We start from the raw sequence: 22,274 nt of genomic DNA, 5'->3' as shown, positions 1-22,274 counted from the left end.
GGGAAATGCCCAATGGGTGGGCAGAATGGGAATAAATCAGGTTGCCAGTGTTTGTTCTGATTGGTTAGAGTCTGTTCTAATAGTTAAATATTTTGGCTGTCACTCTACAAGGGGATGGTGAGTGGTAGGAATATTCTTCCCTTATAATGCTGTGTGTAAAAGATTCAGAAGGGTGGACATCACTTTAGCATTCCAGGCTATGGCAAGCATGGTGTCATAATTAGAATCCTAAGCAGATAGTGATTGTTCAGAGTGAGGGTCTGTGATATTAACTTCACCCTGGATTTCCCAGAACCTAGCAGAGTAAGAACTCTCAATACATATTTGCTTAATTACTTGAGAAACACATTTTCTCCCAATCTGGGAAGCCTTCTCTAGTCTCCAGGGTCTCCTTGACCATGGAACATCTCCCATGCCTGTCCATTTAAAAACAACAAAAACATTTAATTAGAGCTTCAGTTCTTGACCTCTTCTGGTATGGGTCTTTACAATTCTTACCAGAGATGAGCTACAATATTATTCACCATCAGAATGTACTTTGTAACTCAGATATGCCAGCCCAGATGTGAATACAAATATTTAAATAAAAATTTTAAATAAAATTTAAATGTAAATATTTAACTCCTGATATGACACAGTCACCAACCAATCAAAATGTGTAGCAGCCAGGGGACCTTCCCAGTGCTGAATGTGGGACCTGAGCCAACCTCCTTCCTTCAGAATAGTAACCCACTTTCCTGTTTTCCTAAATGGAGGTTCTGTTTATCAAAATTATATAAAATAAGAATCATATCATATCCTTAAAATACAGACAAATCACAGAAAATATCCAAATCTCCTTTATATCTATTTCTAAATTTAACCTAGATTGACCTGAATTACCATGTCTGACTTGAGCTTGAGCTGAGTTACCATGTCATAAACTGGCTTGAGCGTCCATTCTCTATCCTTTACTCCTAACTAAAGATATATAAACCAACACAGAAATGGGGTTTGAGTGAAACAGCCAGCAAGCAAGAGATGCTACACATTAACTCTCTGAATTATTCAAAGTAAGGCTATGACTGAGCCTTTCATTTGTTTTAAGCCATTCTTAAAAGTTAAGACTTCAAAGGCAATACAATGCAATGGAAGAACCAAAAACAGAGCTTAGTGGTCTTGTATCCAATAACAAAATGCTCTGAACATTGCAGAATTTTGAACAAAATTTCTTAAAGCTTCCAAAATAACACCACAGAGAACTTTTATTTTTCATTTGGGTTCCTTAATCTATTTAAACTACATGTAATTATTATGCAAAATTTCCTTTTTAGAAAAACAGCTAACTTTGCAACAGAATGGCTACAAAAGAAAATTCGCTGTTTGCTTTTCCAGAAGTACTATGAAAAAAGAGATCCTTTCTTATTACCAGTGGAAAAAAATAAGTGCAAAACCAATGTCAGAGAATGAGTCTTTGTACTTTAACTTAAATCATGTAAGAAATGATTATCAGAGAAAGAATGAATGACTTTTAGCTAAAAGCATAAATCACTGTTAGTATTAACACAGAGGTGGAACCATGGATGTCTTTTCCTTTCTAAGGGCCAGCAAATGCTTAAAATACTAAGCAATATTCTAGCCTCTGTAGCTATAATAACTCAAATGGTTTAGTTTCAATAAAAAAAAAAAAAGCATATTGCTCACAAGACATTTCAAACCATATAACCACCAAAGTGAACACAACCCTACAAAAACACAACATTCTTGAACAATAATTTTTCACATAATGGTCCTAACACCATGCTGTGCTTATTTAAACATCATTTTTTACCTTATTTTTAATCCCACTGGTAGTAACCGTGTAATATCCAGCGATATAAGAGACAGTCAAAGGAATGGATTTCAATGATGCAAGAAAACAAGTTAAGACTGTAGAACTGGACAATTATTTGTTGTAGAATGGTGGTAAACACAAGGCAGTAGGAAGACTAATCAGTTTCCTCACCAGAGGTCATCAAGTATGGATATAAGTAAGCAACCCTGAATACTATGGCTGAAACCAACTCAAAGGTCTGCCTGGCCACCACTTTCATCCATGGAATGTGCAATTTTGAGAGTTACAGTTTTACTGACCTCTAACACCATGTGAGATTATCACAGGAATCATAAGATTTCTAAACTGAGGAACTCTGCTGCATTTCATGGGTAATACCTCCAATCTAGCCTAGCAGCACACCAAGAGAGGCTCTGATATCCCTGATTTTCTGTTTGAATAGACTGTTTATACTTACAAAGTGCTTTCCCATGATCTCAGTCTTAATTTAGTGTTCGTGCTTGAGAAAGGAGGCTAAAATAAAGGGCAACAAAGTAGACATTGTCCATTGCATGGAGAATGGTCAGGGGCAATATTTCTGAACTTTGAACATTCTAGAACAGAAGAGTGGCCTGCACAGTCATTATCTAGAATTTTATTACCTGAAACAAGTCTTTCTCACTGTGATCCAATTAAAGAATGCTACCTACTGCACTTCAAACACAAAGTGAAAGGAAATGATTAAATAAATCCACCCCAAACCAATATTGGATATGTTTTTTTTTTTAAAGGGGGGGGAATGTATGCATTTGACACTCCAAATGGTCCCTAAAGACATATTGAAAGGTATCTCATTCAAAATATCCTCTTTACCAGAGGAATGAAAAGACTTCTAGCTGATGTTTTTCATTATTTTACTTATTAAATATGACATTTATCCATCTACCTATGCATTCAGACATATGAGCAGCTGTGTGCATGTGTGTGTGTGTCCATTCATGTGTATACCTGTGCATGTATGTGCAACCTGTCCTGCTATACAAAGGACTTAACGGTAGGCTATAAAAAGGCATACCCTACTGGATAAAATAAAGGTAAAAATCAATGGCAAGAAAGACAGGACAAAGGGAAAGTGAGGCAGGAAGGAAATGGCTTACTGAAAAGGTCAATTGTTTCAAGTGCCCCACTTGTCATCAGTGGCTGAGCCCGAAGAGCCTCTCTAACGACTGTCACCAGTGCTGATCCAATATAGCGAATGACCTGGAGATCAAGCACCTGACTGACAAGAAATCTATCGTAAGCAGCTCTTCAGCACGAGCACAGTTCGATGACAATCGGCCCTAATGACGACTCCGAAATGCAAGTGTTAAGTGTAACCTGAATCATGACAGAAAAATGTATTTCCTTGTAGCCTATTGCTTTGAAGATTGACAACTCATATAAAACATACTAGGTAAAACTCCAAAGTCAGAAAACTTGATACACTGACCTATTTCTTGACTAAACTGAAGACAGCCCAGTTACTGATTACTTGGAGACACAAATCCCTGACTTATTAATGTATTTTATGCAGAGATGTTAAATATCAAAAAAAAAAAAAAAAAAAAAGGAAGCAAGCAAAGTTCTAGGTCCCCAATAAGACAAAAAGGAACCCTATAACTCTCCCTCTCTTACACCACAGGGCTGAAAGGAATCTGCCACGGGTTTTAAATAGCCTTCATCTTACATGCCAACCCTGATGGTTATGTTGTGTAGGGAAGGATTCTGAGGCCCAGCCAGGCCTAGCAAGAAAGAATGTTCTCATCAATTTATTAGCCATTCTGACAGGGAAGAGGAAATGAGGTGGTTCGCTGCCACTTACTTGTTTATTCCTTATCTCAGTTCAATTTGCTGATGTTACCAATGACGAGCTGGAGGCTTACAGGGGTTGGTAATTTACCATTTCTTTTTAGATTTATTAATTTGTAGCCTGCCTTATTACAAAAACTATCTAGCGTGTTACAGAAATACACATAATAAGATAATAAATAAATAGATGAGAAAAACAGGGTAAGAGAGAAAAAAAATGTGTATCTTGGGGGAGAATAAAGTTTGTCCCCATGGCAAATTCTAAAGCCTTCATTTTCACTACGGCCTTTTCCAGCACTGAGAAATCCATATTCACTAATGTACGAGTTGCTCATCTCTGTGTGTGTGTGTGTGTGTGTGCGCGTGTGAAATATGCACCACAGAAATAGGTCCTAAGTTTGGCTATCAAGAAAAGAATGCTTCTGCAATTAGAGATTTGTGCTCATACTCTGGCCTTTGTGCCATATAAAAAAGCATCTTATTCACTCATTTATGGATATTTGCTTATAATAAATAAGCAAAAATAAGCAAATTGCACAGTATGTTAGAGGGTAGTATTATGACAATTAAATAACACAGGGAAAAAAAGGGGATTGAAATTAAGAATGTCAAGGTCATGTGGAGACAGATTACAGTTTTTAAAAAGGTAGCCAAGGTGACATCTGAGCAAAATCTTGAAGGAGGTGAGGGACTGAGTCAGGAGGACTGAGGAGGAGCAGTGCAGAGAGGGGAAGAAAAAGCAATGCAGAGCTGGAAGGCAAAGCGGGCCTGGTGGGCTGGAGAGATACCCAGGAGTCCTCCACGGCTGGAGTGAAGAAGAAGAGAGTAAGGGGAGAAAAGGTCAGAAAAATAAGGGGGAGCAGCCGCAGATAATACAGGGTCTTGCAGCCGTCGCAAAACTTGTGAATGAGATGTAAAGTAAAAAAAAAGCCATTTGGGGTCAATAAGCTCGGGCACATGAGTTCACGTGTCTTTACCTGTACATTTTGTGCAGATGGGGGCAGCAGCAACAGGGTATACAGATTTTGGGCACACACTCAAAGATGTTTATCTTTATGGCTCATATTGGTCCACGACATGAAAAGACAGGCTCAGATTGTGACACATCCTGGCAACTGTGTCCGTGGGACAGCAACACTCCTAAGATCGTGCTGCTGTGGAGGTTCAGAAGTTAACAGCAATACGAGGGGAGAATGAGGGTTACCTAATTTGCTGCTGTCTGAGATCATTTATAAAGTATCACCTCTTCATTTCTCTTCAATGTGGTATTAAAATTCTTCCTCCTGGACATTTGTGAGTGTTGGACCCACAGAGGGAACATTGGTCTAACTGTATTACTGTCTGCGCAAGCTCAGGAAAGGCTGGTACTGTTAGAGCAGACAGCCAAACGGAAAGGAAAGCAGAGGACAGAAGGAGAGGAAACACACAGCAACTCTATTATGGTGACCTACTTCCAGAAGAAGAATGTTCCTTCAAGCTCAAATCTGGAAACTTATCAGTAACTTATAGTTGATAGAGAATAAAACAGATGCATAGCCCACAGGAGGTTTAGAAGCTAGAACCAAATATTTTAAACTGTGATTTATAAAGCCACCAAAAAGCAAGTGAAATAAACTCCTACAGCTAAAACACAAATCCAGACAACTTACTGTTTCCAGTCTTCAAACATTAAAAAGAGGGACAATGAATTCAAGGCAACCGATTCAAGTGAATTCCAAGTGAGAATGGGTATAAGGAAAGCACATTAAAAAAATAATAATAAACAACTTCCTTTTACAAAAGACGTCAATCAAGCTAAGAGTTGCTGGAAATCATGATTCTGCATATTTGCTGATTTTCACATTTAATGACAGTTGAGGAACAGTTGTGCATTCACTTGTGTCTTTATAGGGGCATGAAGAGAAGGGAGATTTTCCATTACAATGGAAATGCCATTTTAAAATACCAGCAACCTCCAGTGAGCCACTCTGACAAGAATGACTGCTGTATAAACTGACAAAAGAAGACCAAGCAACGTTCCACATGCTGGGATTTTAAAAGGGATAGTCGAAGACAGAGCATGAGAAACATTTATTTCTGCCTCTTTCCAAAAAGAGACTGCTGGCAAAAAATATATGCAACACCCCAAGACAGAAATGGATATGGAGAGTTCAAGGTGAAGGGAAAATAAACCCAGGAGTAGAGTGTTACACAGAGAGGCGAATTAGAAAGTGAGCTCCTGCCGTAGAAGTACCGCGCGCTAACCGATTGCGCCACTGGAGCTCCGCTTGAAAGTGAGCTCCTGCCAACTGCCAACAGGGGATGCAAACTTGGCTCACAGCTTCCTAGTCGTCAAAATTAAGAAGGAAATTATGAAACTGAATGCTCAGTAGAATAAAAGCAACCCCAGAGCTTAGAAGTTCATTTGTCCCAGCTTGAAGGCCAGAGGGAACTTCCTCCTGAGGGTCTCCCTAAGGGCCACCCCCTAGGTGCAATATGTCAGATGACACCTGGGGCCCAAGATTCCCCAGTGCCCAGGGAGAAATTCTACAGGGCAAACAGCTATGTGGTTCCTGTACTCCACTCCTTGATGACTTTGCTGCATCCAGGGATAAAATCCACACTCCCCAGGACAGTGGTTATCAAGTTAGGCTCTTGAAGAGATGCTTTAGGGGCGCCTGGGTGGCTCAGTTGGTTAAGCAACTGCCTTCGGCTCAGGTCATGATCCCGGAGTCCCGGGATCGAGTCCCGCATCGGGCTCCCTGCTCAGCGGGGAGTCTGCTTCTCCCTCTGACCCTCCCCCCTCTCATGCTCTCTCTATCTCATTCTCTCTCTCAAATAAATAAATAAATAAAATCTTAAAAAAAAAAAAAAAGAGAGATGCTTTAGGAGTTCCACCATTTTCCGTTTGAATTTTATTTCTTAGCCTTGAAATAAAATACCAACAGGAAACGCAAGCAAACCTGTGGCACAACATTAACACCCTGACAACCTTCCTATTAAGTCACTTCAAATGCCTACGCTGAGCAAATGTGTCTCCTGCCATCTCTCTGTGTACATTTCAACTTCTTAAAAATGAGTCACCTATTAGGAAAGTTATAATTCTGCGTTGGCATTCTGGAGATTCAAGTTTGCGCATGCCCATTCATATAAAATTGTACAAACAACCTACACACGCATCACGCTCAAACAAATGACAAACCAAGAGCAGGTACAACGGGTTGGCGTCCACCCTCAACCATGATCTTACAGCCAGTCGTACAATAATAAGCTGCCTACCATGTTGACTCATGATAAAATGACTTCATTAAGACTGGCACTGACTGTAAGGTTGAGGTGCTCCTGCTTAGACTTTTGTATCTACCATGAGGCATCTGAATAGCTGTATTATTAGGGATTCAATGTCAAAATAAAACATCTCTGGTTCTCCCTAGCTTCTGGATCAGATTAATTCGAGAAGGTATTAAGAAGACAAAATATACTGTTAAAAAACTGTTAGTTTGCAACTACTTAGGGATATAAATAAGCATTTCCCCAAATGCTGTACAACTAAAATGGAGAAATAAATGAGATACGTTAAGTTGTTGATGCTGCTCTGCAACTGTCATCCAGAAATCCCGATCTCAAATTTCTGAGCTCATCAAAACTGTCTCACTGTTCTCCCTGGTCTTTTTTTTTTTTTTTTAAGATTTATTTATTTATTTGAGAGAGAGAGAGAACATGCGCGGGGGGGGAGGGGTAGAAGGAGAGAGAGAGAGTCCTAAGCAGACTCCATGCTGAGCGCAGAGCCCGACGCAGGACTCGATCCTAGGACCCTAAGATCATGACCTGAGCTGAAACCAAGAGCCAGCTGCTTAACAGACTGTGCCACTCAGGTGCCCTCTCCCTGGTCATTTTTAAAATGTTGTAACTTGGGCGCTTGGATGGCTTAGTCATTAAGCGTCTTCCTTCGGCTCAGCTTGTGATCCCGGGGTCCTGGGATCGAGCCCCGCATCGGGCTCCCTGCTCAGTGGGGAGTCTGTTTCTCCCTCTCCCACTCCCCCTGCTTGTGTTCCCTCTCTCACTGTCTCTCTCTCTGTCAAATAAATAAAAAATCTTTAAAAAAATGTTGTAACTTTGTATTTATAAAATATATACTAAAAAAACCCCACATTAGTCTGAAACATTTTTACTGTTAAAGATTCCGTTAAAGATTTCATTTCACTAAGGGCTTTCCTACTAAAACAATGCCTACACTCTCCTTGCTGGGTAGTTCTGTTACAGATGTGGCTACATTGACCCACCAACCCCTGGAGACTGGGTGGGACCTATCATTCCAACACTGAGCAGCCTCACCAATTGATGATATACGAATCTAAACTAATACTAATCTCATTGAATACAAACATTACCCTCTTCTGTGTGTGCCATGACAAGGTTGGGAAGCTCGGTGATAAAAAAAAGAACTACAAATCCTTCAGGCCATTCTTCATAAACCTAATTTCTTCCAACAGTTTTTGACCAGAGGTGGCAGTGGAGAGGTTAAAGTTCTTTGGCAGGAAACTGAAGTACAGATACTTCCTACTCATGAGTAAGGAAGGGCAGAGTTGAGGGTAGAGTCTATATTCACTGTGAAAAGAGGCAAATCAGGGTGGGGAAGGGGGTGTTGCAGGAGACAATGGGATTTATTCTTAGGACTGCCACCTCCTAATTCTGACTCAAAGAAGGTCATTTAATCTTCTCTGAGCCTTCTCCGAGTTTCGTCAATTTTAATACGAAGGGACTAAATCAGAAGCTCTTAACTGGGACTGAACATCAGAAACTACTGGGAGGCTTAAAAAACACATAATGATCACGGTAACGTTAATACATGCCAGGAAACGCTCTGAGCACTCCACAGGCATTAGCCCATTTAGTCCCCCCAAGAACCCTGTCTTGTAGGTACTCTTAGTACCCTGATTTTATAGGTTTTATAGGTGAGGAAGCTACGGCACAGAGAGATTGAGAAATTTGCCTAAGGAAGTGGCAGAGCCAGGTGGAAGGCTCCAGAGCCTGTGTTCTTTAGTACAACTGTATGTTCACTCTGCCACTCTCGGTATCTCTCTCTCCAAACCTTTCGACTCAGAATCTACTGAAGGGCCCGGACGGCCGTGCAATTTTTAATTCTAGTAAGCATTTCTTGTTAACTGCCCTTTGACTAGAAGAGGTGTAAAGTTCTGTGATTCAGTCTGGAGATGAAAAAAAAAATGCAATAAACTTTTTAATTAAGTAAATGCTCAAATTCTTTTGTCTGAATAATCTGAGTCAAAATTAAATAGCTTTTCAACAGCTAACTGCATGGTACCAAACAAACAAACAAAAGATAATAAATAAAGGGATAGTAGGAAAAATTGAAGAAACAACATGTTATCTAGCCAGCTAAGTAAAACAACTACACAGGGCCATTTAAGTAGATTAAGTATTGGAGCAAAAGCTATGCCTATGAAAGGGCAATAACAATAATATTTTCATAATTCATGGCTTACATTTAAGGGTGACATGAAACATTTTGGAAAAAACCCTGGAAAGGATCCGTACTCCTGTCCAAATGGGCTAGCAGCCTAATTTGTTTCTAGGATCACAAATGACTGCGTCTTTGTTTCATCGTTAAAGATAAAGTCCTGATGCTATTAGAAACTGGCCTTCGTAAAGTCAGAAATCTTAAACTACGCATGTAAGGGTGGATCTTCAAAAAAAGGCTGGTTTTTCATAAAGTTCCCTCCCTGACATTTGACACTTAACAGAGGCAGGAAAAAGCCATGGCACACAGAGAAAATAAAGAAGACAAGTGACCCTGGCCCCAGGGGCAATTTAGACAAGCTTAAACCTGGGATAGCCAGGTCAGCGAGTGCACAGCCAGGAGAAAGAGCCCATGCCCCCGGGTAGAGCCACGAACTTCGTCAGGTTTGTTTGTGTTATGAGTGTACTTCCTCACTAATTCTAGATACCCCATTTAGGGAAACTCAGCCTCTTCTCCTCCCACTCAGTCCCACATCTCTCTTACAAAATCTCTTCTCAAAAGCTCCCATATGAAACCACATGATCCTATCAAGGGAGCTGCAAAGCACTTTATCAAACAGAAAGCAGCCTTTTAAAAAGTTTTAAGTCCCAAATACTGAACTATAAAAATTTAAAAAAATAATTACATGTTGGAGGAATATATAGGTCTTATTATTATTGACCATGAGGACTGTATTGACTGCAAGTTTCTAATATACACGATTCCACTGGTGAATAAACATGTTTAATCACCAGTCTCTCTTCTACACCGAAGATTCACTAGCCTGGAATTGATGCACTCTTTCCATTTAATAACCACACCAAAAGAACACAAACTCATAAAGCAAACAAGCACTCAATTTGAAAAGTTTCCTGAGAATGGATGAGAATTTCCAGGCAAGAATAAAAATAAGTAAGCTCTTCGTCCTGATCCCCTTATCTGTAATGTTACCAAACTCCTAGTTTCCTAGACTCAAAATCTTACACTCATCTTTGAATCATCTTCCTCCTTGGACCCACTCCCTTCTTCACATTCCATCAAGGGCAAATCCTGAAGCAGTATATATCATTTACCTTTCCAGGGAACTACAAGCCCTCCTCTGGCATTCAAATCAGCCCCAGGGTATGGTCATAGTGAAGACAGGGCAGGCGGCCAGGCTAGTCCTGGCTTTACAACTGAGCTGAAGTAGCTGCTCATCCCACCCTGAAGACTTATTCAAATGCCAAGCTTTTCCTGATGAACCCCAATCACATGCAATCACTGCCTATTTTGTAATTTCTGTAGCACCTTCTTATCTCTCCCATGACACATCACATTCTGGCCTATATGACGTATGAAGTTTATTTTCTATGTAAGACAAGAACCTCTTTGAGGGCCGGAAACGTGTCTGGGGCAATAGCTAGCAAAATCAAAGGCATGGTACTTAATAAAGAATGGAATTCCCCCACTCACTTCTGTTTAACTTCTCCTCAAAAGTGGCTTGGTCTTATGTTTTAATGAGGTTTATACTTAGAGCAAACTATAATGCTATGTTGAGCCCGTTCTTTTCTAAAGCAATGTTGCTTGATTTTGTAAGACAGTGTGTGATCCCTAAAAGAATGTTTCTTTCTGTGTATGCACTAACCCCAGGCACCAAGCAGATGACACATTAGGTCCCCTCTCTGTGCTGTGTGATCTCGGGGAGCTGCATGTGCCTCAGCTAACCAGGAGATGAGTTTTGCATAGCCAGCTACGTGAGAACAGATTACTCTCCTAGATGTCAAGAAAAACGAGGTCCTCCTCTATCCTCCTGCTTTTACTTTGAACTTTGATCCTGTTGGCTATTCAAGTGGACTTAAGGAAAGCTCATTTGTCTAACAGAATCTTATCATGACTATCACAGCTGTGTGTCTCTTCTAGGGTTCTGGAGAAATGAGTCTTCTTGTATCTTGTGGTAAACAGAGGAGCATGGACGCTGGCGAAGGGAGGATGGAGGTGGTGAGCTGGCATCCAGAGTGTATCTGGGAGGGAGAACACACAGGGGTTCAGAGGATGGTCTCGGGAGTCAGACGGTTCAAGCGCAAGTCCCGGCTCCACCATTACCAGCTATATTTTCCTGAGTTATTAGAGAAAGAACCCTCTCTCAACTTCACCTTTAAAATAAGGATAATACTGCTGCTCAGCAAGTTGTTCTTAGAATTAAATAATAAAACTACTTGGCAGAGATACTGGCACATGGTAAGCATCTGACAAAGATTAGCTGTTGGCGTTATACTGGTGTTTACACATTATACAGGTTTTCTTATTTTTTTTCTCACATACATTTATTATGAAATGAAGATGAGGAAAGGTGAAGAAAGAGGCTGCAAATTTCTAAGGTTCATGGTAACCCAATAAAGAAATTCTACGTCTAATCAAGCACAAAGGCCAAATCAAGATTTTAAAGGCTTTTATTCCCCATGACACTCCCTTCACTTTCATATAATGGTTAAACAGCCCCAGCCTACTGCTACGGAAATCTAAGGTTCCTATAAAGGAAAATGGAATGAACATAAAGTAAATTCCATCTGCCCAAAGAGAAAAAGCGTGGTTGCTCTTTTAAAAATTTTACTGGCTACGGTCATTATCTTCAGTGCTGGCTTCCCCATTAGATTCTGTTAAGGCTAAGATTGGCATTGGTGTGCCAAGAGCTCATGCAGTATTTCGGCAAGACCGGAGAATGGCTCTTAATCACGTGCAGGAATAACAAAAAGGAATCCTAAAGAAAAATGTCAACTGACAATAAGGAGGATTGGTTAAATCTCTAAATATGCATGCTTACCAGCCAATATTACACTGAGGATAAATTAGAAAACAGACATCACTGAGATTTTCTGCCCAAATATCAAATATTGGCAATAATTAATATCTGCAGCTTCAGGTACTCATGACAAGGACACTGGAAGTCTCTTACCTATAATTAGTTTTAATTTGGCTGCAGCATATATTTAAATCATGGAGGGATTAGGCAGAGGGAAGTGAGTCATGTAGCCCATCACCCACAGTCCATATTTCAAGGAGGTTTTTGTTCTAATTGTGTAGCGGTAACTCTCAAGAAGGGATTAAATACTGTGTTAATCTTTGAAAATTGTCCACCACTTAATAAAAAACAACTGGTAGTTCTAATGGTCAAAGTGAAGGAAGAGCTGAGAGAGATCTAAGAAAGAGATGGCTCTCTACTGGAAAATAGGTATTTGTGTGGATTTTTTTTTTTTTTGGATGCTGAAATTACTTTTGTGAAATTCTGGGATTTCCAAAAGTCTTTAGACTGTATCTTGGCATGTCAAAGATCTACTGTACAGGCCAGAATTCTTTCTTACCATGAAGGGAAATGAAACAATTAACATGAACAAGAAAATGGTTCTTTATGGCACAGTCAAGAGATGAAGGAATAAGGAAAAGATGCAGTTAAATGCACTGTTGGTCTTAAACTCTCAAATCTGTTTTGACTTCTGTCTTTAGGAAAAAAACACAAAAATCACAAATATGAAATCAGGCTTAGTCTCCAATATATCATGTTTTGTTCTTTGAGTACAGAATCTTACTGGAATATTGTCCATTAAGAGAGACTTAAGTTACAATTAGTAATGCAACATTTGGACTCAGTAGATTGGGATGCCTTTTTAAAAGGATGAGACAAGGTCTGAAAACTTCACATCTTAGACCACACTTTTCACCAAAATGCCCAAGTTCCTCAGTCTAAACCCTCACTGAGTTATTTTTTATGTGGCATCCTACTACAATGACAATAACAGAGAAAGCCAAGTCCCAGAAACTATAGGTTATTAATATTTTAAGAATCTTCTCGATCAAGAAAGAACCCCTCAGAGACTAAAAATCAGCTGCTTTATAGAACAAAAACATTTAAAACTTTATCAAAAGAAATCCTGTTATTCATAATATAAATAAAATCTGTACATGGGCAAAAAGCTATATAATAGCAATAAAAACAAAAGTGGCATGCATTTTCCATGATTAACTGTAGAAAACTCATCATAATTCAATTTCACTATTTGGGAAGATTTTTTTTTTAAAGTATGTCAGTCAATAAAGAGAAGTCTGTTTTTTTTTTTTTAAAGACACTTAATGAGAGAACAATATCTTTCTACTACTCCGTATTTCTGTTGACTTCTTTCTCTTTCACTTTCAAAGGAATCTGAGAAATAAAAATTTGCTAGATACAGTTTTCAGTAGTCTTAAAAAATACAATTTAAAAAAACCTAAAAATTCAGATGGGTTTGGAATACAATACAGCTCAACATGTCCACATCTCAGTTATCTGAGATAGTCAATAACAAAGGAAAAATGGTCTGTCGGTCTTTCATTGTTTGGTGTGTGTGAGTTAAATAAAACACAATCACCATCACCATCACCGTCATCTCTAAGACACTACTTCAACTTGCTTGGAAGGCAATACTTAAAGGGTAAATTATACCTTAAAGAGAGATCACCTCCTTGTATCAGCTTCTAATTTAACCCTACATCAAGAGCTTCGGGTCTGTAAGACTCACACTCCTGATTTGGGAATGATGCCTCATGTAGGCAATAAAACCTTTGGTCTGTGTCTTTCATGTCTGTATAGCTATCTGAATACTCCGGTACAGAATCCATGTGGAGTGTGTGTGTGTGTGTGTGTTTCTTCTCTAAAAAAAAAATGCAGTAACTCGGGGTATGTTTAGGCTTCTTGGGCTGAGTCATCTGGAAATAGCTGAATGACCTTGGATCACCTGGCTCTACAATCTCTCTTCAATGGGGAAGTGAGAACCAGCTCTCTTTTGGGTGGAATGATTTTTCCTACTTCATCATAGGATCACTGCTTTGAACTTTTATCCTTCTCATGTCGTGTAACTTCTGTAAATTGCAGAAGATTTCATATTTATCTGGGGTTTCAGGATATTAGATCTAGCAGGCCCACTGTTCGTTTCAGAGTAAACACTGAAGGTAACTTCATAATTGGGTAAATGTTAATATTCATCTTACTAGAATGCCTTCACTTTTCATTTTTACCCTGAAAGTAGTCTAATCATTTTAGATTACAGGGATGATCATTTTATTTCATTTGTAGAGGAAAAACAACTTTTAAGATTTTATTTTTCTATTATTATTATTTGAGAGAGAGAATGAGAGAACACAAGACGGGGGAGGGTCAGAGGGAGAAGCAGACTCCCCGCTGAGTGGAGAGCCCGATGCAGGACTCGATCCAGGGACTCCGGGATCATGACCTGAGCCAGAGGCAGTCACTTAATCGACTGAGCCACCCAGGTGCCTGAGGAAAAACAACTTTTAGCAAATAGATTTCTAAAAGAAATTTTAGAGTTACAGAGATAAACAAAGATATATAGAGAAAGAATATAATCATTTCAAGTTGTCCATTTTCCTGATAGTTGCCCTATTTTTTTTCCTGTGCTTTCTCTCTCAGCTAATGCAACTCAAGTTTTCCCTTTATTTAAAACTAAAACTTTATAGCCATTTTTAATCATGCTCAAGTCCCGATGTTCCCATCCCCAAGACACCCGCATGCAGTCCCAGCACCTTCTCCTCTTCCTACTTCCTACCACTACCCTGGACCAGCGCTGCATCATCTCTCACCTGTGAGAGTCTCCTTCTCCAAGCCAACATTCCTACTTTGGGTAGAATCATCATTCTGAGAGAGGAAGAAAAAAAAAAATTGGATTATGCTTCTCTTCCACTATAAGCACTAACTCCTCCTCTGCAACTGAAGAAAAAACTCCAAATTTTTTAGTTTATTATGCAAGGTGCTAACACTATGCCCCCAACCTGTACCTCCAGCCCCATTTTCCTCTATACCCACACTCTTCACTCTGGTCCCTAGAAGCCTTGCTAACTATTAACTGCTGAATGACAGCTATCCACCAAGAATTGTTCGTTATGCTTTAACACCCAAGCACTGTCCCACCGCTTGGGCTCTTTCTGAAACCTGGAGAACACTATTATTTTCACTCTGCGAGAAACTGTCCCTGTCCTTCAAAGTCGAGATGCCCTCTCCTACTGAAAGCGACCCAAAGATTGGCGTCAAGGTTAACAAGGTCTTCCTCTGACTTCTCACAGAACACTGCACTGATTAAAACATTTACTTCATTCTGTCTTCATTAGGGTTGGTTGTTTTATGTCTACCTCTGTTGACCATCTTATTTCTCTGTTTCGCCTTTTTTTAAGAGTTGTATTATATTCAAAAGAATAAGGCAGACTTATAGAAAATAGAAAACAAAGGACAGGAAATGAAATGTACTGGGTATTACAACTAGGGAAATGGATGACATTCAAAAAACATTTCCTTTTAATTAGTAACAGGCTATAATATTGTAAGCTAAATTTAATTTCACATTTGCACTGAAATCGTGTTTTACTGCACTTTGAAATGAATTAGGTATCTATTGAATGAAAGGACAAAAAATGGTTGACCAAGATTGGTTTGGGAATGAGAGAAAGGATATAGAAGGTAAGAGGAGTGGAAATACCTCCTTTTGTTTTAATATCAATAGACTCTCTCTCCTTCAAAATAAGTTGTTGATACACTGAGTTATCTAGACTTTTTCATGAGATGTCAATACCATGGTAACCCCTAAGCTACCTCGCCAAAGCCAACAGACACACACATCTCTCCCACTGCAAACCAGGAAGAACGATGAACCAAACCCCTTGCATACAAATACTGTTTTTAATCTTCAAAAAGGATAGTTTAGACACAATGGAAAATTTTACATGCTATAGTCATTATTATGACAAGAAATAAATCACGAAGCTGAAACCAGTCTTTTCCGAGTGCAAAAAAAAAAAAAAGCCTCAAGAAGAAGGGGGGCAGCTATGCAGCTGTGTTAACATAACCCACTTCCCTGGCTTTCCCAGCTTTCAGAATCAGAATCAGGTATCCGCCCCCCAACCCTTAGTTTTAAATGTAGGATTACATATAATTTAAGTTTATTGTAGTAGTTAGGGTTTTGAGGAGCAAAGACACAGGCACAAGGGAGACTAATACTTGTTCATTGACGACTGTGTTCTAGGCAGCAGACCAGCTCCATTCCTCAAATAACTTGATTTAATCCTAATCACAACTTGATGATTTAAACCTTATTTGACCCATTTTACAGGCTCCTGAGAATTAGGTACTTGCCCTCCACTGTGGTTGGTAACTCTAGGGTACCCAGACATTGGCCATGCTGACCACCATGATCTTATAAAGCGTGAGAAATCTATGAAGATGATACACTGGGGCGCCTGGCCAGTTCAGTCGGTAAAGCATGCGACTCTTGATCTCTGGGTCATGAGTTCGAGTCCTACATTGGGTGTGGAGTTTACTTAAATAAATAAAGTCTTAAAACAAAAAAGACGATGCACTGTCAGCATTATATACTGTCACAGGCCCGCTGCTGAACAGTGGAAGAAGCACTTGGAGAACAGAAATGTATGAAAAGAAGATGCTGACTGTGAGATGGTGACACAGAAAAGGAAATTAGGAGAATTCAGTGTGGTCCAAGCATGGAGGAGGCAGAATGAGCTTGGCCTTGGCCTTGAAGAATCAAGAAAGGAAAATGGGGAGGCACCTGACGTGAGGTAGCAGCAGGAGCAAATCATTCTCCCTTGTCACAATGCAGGGAGGGACGGAGAAAACATTCAATTCTTCTGGCAGCAAGCAGGAAGAAGAAAAGCCACAGAATCTCCAGGACGTGGGGACCAAGAGGGTAACGGGAAAGAATCAACCACCGCTCCAGAGCTTTAAGGTGAGGAGAGTTAAATTTAGAAATGCCATCGTCTGGAGAGGAAGGAGACAGTGTTGAATTTGAAGTGACAACAGGAGAGTGGAAAATGTGTAGAAAATGGGGTGCAGTGGAGAAGAGCCCTACAGGAAAGTGAGGCTATAGAAGAACAAGCTAAGAACTGAAATCCAAAGAGCGAAGAGTTGAGAAGAAGTGGGTAAGAGTAGGAAAGAGCCAGAGAAAAGAGCGCTGTATGTCCTGCCTCTGAATAACACATGTCAGAAACACTATCATCAGAGTTAAGTATCAAATAAAATAAGACAGAGAGAAGATGCCAGTGCAGTTTCAAGTGAGAACTTGAAGGCAAAAGAGCAAGGCTTAAGGTGGCAAAGAAAGTCGAAACAACAAGAGCCCTCGGCTGATCTGCCTAGAAAATTCGCCTGAGAAGTTTGCATGAGAGAAATAAAGTGGTACCAAAGTCAAGCGAAGTATCTGGCTCAATTTTAGAGAAGGGGAGAGAATTAAGACTGTCTGAAGTCCTGGGGTAACAGATTAATCCTTCCTGTTACCCAGATCATTCCATTCCCTAAACTTGCTGGTTAACTGTGCTGATGTACTTCCTGAGTAGAAAACTTTTCAGAAACAGAAGCAAAGTTGCAGCAGCCTACAATAGTCATGAGGCTCCAGGCTGATTTCCTGCACACCCACCACAATTCGGAAGTTACCTAGAGCTGGTCCACTTCTCTCATTAAATCCTCCTGGAGAATGTATCTACTTTCAACCCCTATCAGCTTACCACTATGGCCACTGCCACATCTTCGCCTGGTTCTTGACCAGCCTCCTTCGGCAGCCAGGAACGCAACTGGTTCCCTCCAGTCGGAGCCCTGCCCCGCGACCTTAACCACGGTGATCTGAACTTACAGGGTCAAGAGTCTCTCTCTCTGACTTGCGGTGAGGCTGCTTTCTCACTCATTGCCACTTCTTCTAACATATTACGTGAATATTCTACTCCAAACATAGCTTTTTTAAAAATATTTTTTTCTTTCCTCTCCAGTTTCCACAACCCTTATAGCATTCTTGCCTTAGACTCATGCATTGTTTGTATGGAACTAGGTCACTACTACAAACATTCTTAGGTATCTTTTCCCATCTTCCTTTTGGACAGCCCTCTGAAATAACCAAGCCCCCCGGGGTGGGGCGGGGACCCAAGGTTATTTGTTTCAATTGCTGCCCCTCCTGCCATTCATCCCATCGGGTCGATTTAAAATTATACTGCTAAATTTGTAATTCTAAAACATTTTTTTTTTCTTTTTTAGACTTCTGAGTTTACACCTATCTTTTCTGAGAAGTTTTGATACCGACTTTTCTAAAAAATCTCTAATTATGTCCACTGGGTTTTTTAGGCTGTAAGGATGAGTCACTTTTCCCATAGGATGAGTCACATCCATGTCACCAACTAGTAGCCTTTATTGGAAACAATTAAGTCCAGAACAGGAATGCCCTTTTTTTCTCCCCCTCTCTCTACATTCTAAGACACAAAATTGTCAGCAAGTCAAAACTGGTACTTATTAGAGGCTCTGTGGTAAATGGAATGAAGCTTTCAGCTGATACGGCTGCGTGTCCTGCCTCTGCATAACACAGATCAGGAACACTATCTTCGGAGTTATATATCAAACCTGGGGTTTTGCTGATACTAGGAAAGAGTGACACTGCCAAACGCTTATCACTGCTATTGGTAACAGCAAAGAGAATGAAACACATTAAGATAATCCACATACAATAAAGAGACCAGAGAACAAAAAAGGGGTGAATTTTCTAGGAAAAGTGATAAAATGCTCTCCTACTGCATTTGGAATATGATTTGACTCAATAAAAAAAAAAAATTACTGGTTTAATTTTTCGAGTACACATTTACTATACATAGAACATGGCATTATTCTATTATTTTATGGTTACTGAGTGCCGTCTCCTTGATGTTAAAACTCACCTTACATGATTCAAAACTAGCTGAGGAACTATTTGTTTTTTGAAATCCTCTCTCCTTTCTCTTATACCTCAAGAACTTAAGGGTTAGCTTCATTCTTTCGTTTCGTACAGTTATATTTTTAGCTTCTTAGACTTCACGGCGCTCTATCTACCTGTAATTATGCTGCAAAAGCCTAAGACGCCGGTCAAGACCAGCAGCAGACAAGACAGCAGAAGGCCTATCTGTGGCCTTGAACAGCTGCAAGAGGGCAGGGCGCAGCTGGCCAAGTTCCCTCTGCCTCTGGCCTTGCATGACAAACCCGGAGAGTTAGACTTGCTCTCGTCGCAGTCCCTAGCACCAGACCGCCCTGAAAGCAAAGGGCTGCGGGCAAAGTCTAAGAGGGCTGGTCTAAAGGGGAACCCAGGAAAGGCACAGGGAGGGTGCTAAGAGTGGTGGCCTTAGGAGAACTCTCCAGACCCTGAAGAATACCACCCACCATCCCACCCTTCTCTCTAAAAACAAAACAAAGCAAAACCACCACCACCTCCTTATGGAAGGCCAGATGTTACTTTTAGTTCCAGTTTGGAAATACTGCCCGAGCTCTGAAACATTCTTTTTCTTAAAATAATAAGTAATGAATCTGTATTTTTACCCACGACAGCAGAAATGAGATGCCATTAATCAGATGTTGAGAAATGGGAATATTTTTCAGGGACTAGGAAACATTCTTGAGTGGACATTTTCTTCCACAGTTATGTAAAACTCCTTTTTTTTTGTAAGGGGCCATTACTGTCTTTGGATACATAAAAGATGTTGTTATATGTAGGGGCTTTTATAGCTCAGAGTGATTAGTCTTCACACAACGATCCCTGCACTGTACAGTGCTTTTGGCTCCTTGATTTAAATTAGTGCTTTCTTACTTAGTGAGTTAACATCATTTGCAAAGTAACGTATTTATATTCTGTTCTTCAACAACATTAGCATATAATACATATTTACTCTGGAACTTTATGCACACGCACACACTTCTTCACAAGACTCAGAAAGGGTGGCAGTGAGAAAAGAAATGGGAATTTTGGAAATAAGAATTCCCCAACAGAGGAGGGTGAACAACCCAGACCACAAAGCTGTAGGTGCTAGTGAAGACACACTGTTATTTCCTGGCTAACATTAAGAGTCTTACACACGTTTAAGATACAGTTAGATGGTAACTACCTTTCTGAAAAACGGTAACAGCTAAAGTTTCTCTTTTTATAGGATAGACTGGCCCCCCAGAGGGGCTAGTGCAAAAAAAAAAAAAAAAAAAAGAGCAGTCCTAAAAAGGACTTGAGCTTTGCAAAAATTCTCATTTTACTTCTCATTTGCCAATAAAGTCAAATTCTACTGAGAAGATGTTCCAATTTATTTTGTTATACGGGCATTCTGCTGATGTTAATGCTGTGTCCGAGGAGGACTTAAAACGTGGAAAGTGTCATTGTGTCGGTCGGTAATGAGAGTTCACACTTGTACCAAACGTCTCTTGTAAGACAACTGGTAACCCTTCAGAGTATGATAAAGGATACAAGAACTATCTATCAGCTGAAAATGACCAAGAAGAAAAGCTACTCACGGCTGACACAGCTTCACCAGGTCCTGGTCTGTGGTGTTGGGAGGCAGTCCCCGGATATAGAGGTTGGTTTTGCTCAGCTGGTCCCATCCTGAGTTGCTACTGCTGCTACTGTTGTTATTACTGCTGGTGGTGCTGGGGCTGGGAGGGGCCATGGGGTGCGCCGGGACCAGAGACTGCTGGGAGACAAAGACGGGGAGCATTAGAACACCGGCGGCAGGCTGCGGAGCGCCAGTCACAGGCTGTGTGATCTCCACCACACAACAGAGACACAGACCCCCTTAAGCGACGTTCATATATACATTTTCTTTCTTTTCTTTTCTTTTTTAAAGATTTTATTTATTTATTTGACAGAGAGAGAGAGCACAAGTAGGCAGAGAGGCAGAAGCAGGCTCTCCACTGAGCAGGGAGCCCGACGAGGGGCTTGATCCCAGGACCCTGGGATCATGACCTGAGCTGAAGGCAGACGCTTAACCGACTGAGCCACCCAGGTGCGCCCATATATACATTTTCATTTACACCTCGAAAAAGACCTGCTCATTCTACAGAAAAAGCCCTCTCCTTCAACATGCAATTAATAATGGAAAATTATTCAGTAAAATATTCTCTACGTGCACCTTAAATAGGGCTAAATTTATGTGAGATTAATGTATTCACACCTTTTAAGGACACATCTACTGAGACTCAAAATTAACTTGCATGAAGTTAGGTGATAATATCATCTTACGATACAGTCATTTAGAAATCACGAGACTTTTGAAAAGGTTTTCAGATTCTGAATAACATTTGATTGAAAGTTGCTGATCATTTTATTGAGACTCTTGGGGGGAAAAATAAGATGATTCTTCGAGTGTAACAAAGTTTGAGTTCCAGCACAATGCTCAAAGAAGGCAGACTTCACCTAGTTCTAAGTCTGGCCCACGGCTCCATTGAGACATCTGGATAAGATTCACGGGCATGCTGCCTTTTGCGCTGGCCAACCTTGTGAAATTTAACCCCTGTGAGAACGGTGTGGGAGTTGGAAACCTTCCCAGGCCTTGCAGCAAGGAACGTAACTTTTCTAAAGCCTAAACCTAGGTCTCAGTGTGGTTTCGCAGTCGGCAGCCACCTAGGAAGAATGTCTGAAATTGTACTCACACCAGATAATTCTCTGTTAACCGATCGAAAGAAACAAGTTCTGTGCCCTATGCCACACACATGACTTTTGAGGAAGTTAAATGGCTCGGTCTGAGATGGAAGTGAGCACACCCTGAAGTGCCCTCAAAGCAAATGCTCAGCAGTTTCATACCGGGACAGGAATTTTTTTCACCTCGCATCTAAATAATAAATACACTAACCCAAGGACTTCACTTATATTAAGTAACAGTTTGAAAATAAAGTATAAAATTAGTCCCTAGACATAAAAAATTTTTTTTTCAAATCATACAGCTTGATTTTCACAACCACAAACAAAACTATTAGACACATCTAAGACACAGTTCAATCCCACTTTGGAAAGTTCAAAAAGCAGAAGACCCTTTGTACTAAATGCAACCTGCCTTCCTTGCCAGCAATCTCAACTATTCACTATGGATATCTGACTCTGCACCCAGGTTCTGCCATGACCATCCTAACTCCACAGTATCCCCCACCACATTGGGATCCCCACTAATCTACACATGTAACCATTACTTCTTTTCTGTACTATGTTGTTTTTTCTTTTTTAGGTCGCACCGTTCAAAGGATCTAAGATCTCCACCATGGAATAGAAATACAGATGCCCTTAAGGGCCCATCGTGGGGCTCAAACTCACAACTCTGATATCAAGACCTGAGCTGAGACCCAAGAGTCGA

General features: G+C 40.3%; 1 protein-coding gene across 8 annotated transcripts in view; it reads right to left on the bottom strand.

Annotated features, from left to right (window-relative positions):
• The window catches only part of RBMS1 (RNA binding motif single stranded interacting protein 1), a 209,462-nt gene that overhangs the window by 70,789 nt on the left and 116,399 nt on the right, over positions 1 to 22,274 (bottom strand). For 6 of the 8 annotated variants that reach the window (XM_035007916.1, XM_035007920.1, XM_035007922.1 and 3 more), the window contains exon 2: positions 20,446 to 20,621. In XM_035007916.1, coding sequence (XP_034863807.1) covers positions 20,446 to 20,621 — 176 coding nt within the window. The remainder of the gene's footprint in view (positions 1 to 20,445; positions 20,622 to 22,274) is intronic. The other 2 variants (XM_035007917.1, XM_035007921.1) reach the window with 1 other exon arrangement.

This window comes from Mirounga leonina, unplaced genomic scaffold (assembly GCF_011800145.1).
Source record: "Mirounga leonina isolate KUSES-001 unplaced genomic scaffold, KU_Mleo_1.0 Mir_151, whole genome shotgun sequence".
Classification (NCBI taxonomy): domain Eukaryota; kingdom Metazoa; phylum Chordata; class Mammalia; order Carnivora; family Phocidae; genus Mirounga; species Mirounga leonina.
This window is presented reverse-complemented; position numbering and strand designations above follow the sequence as displayed.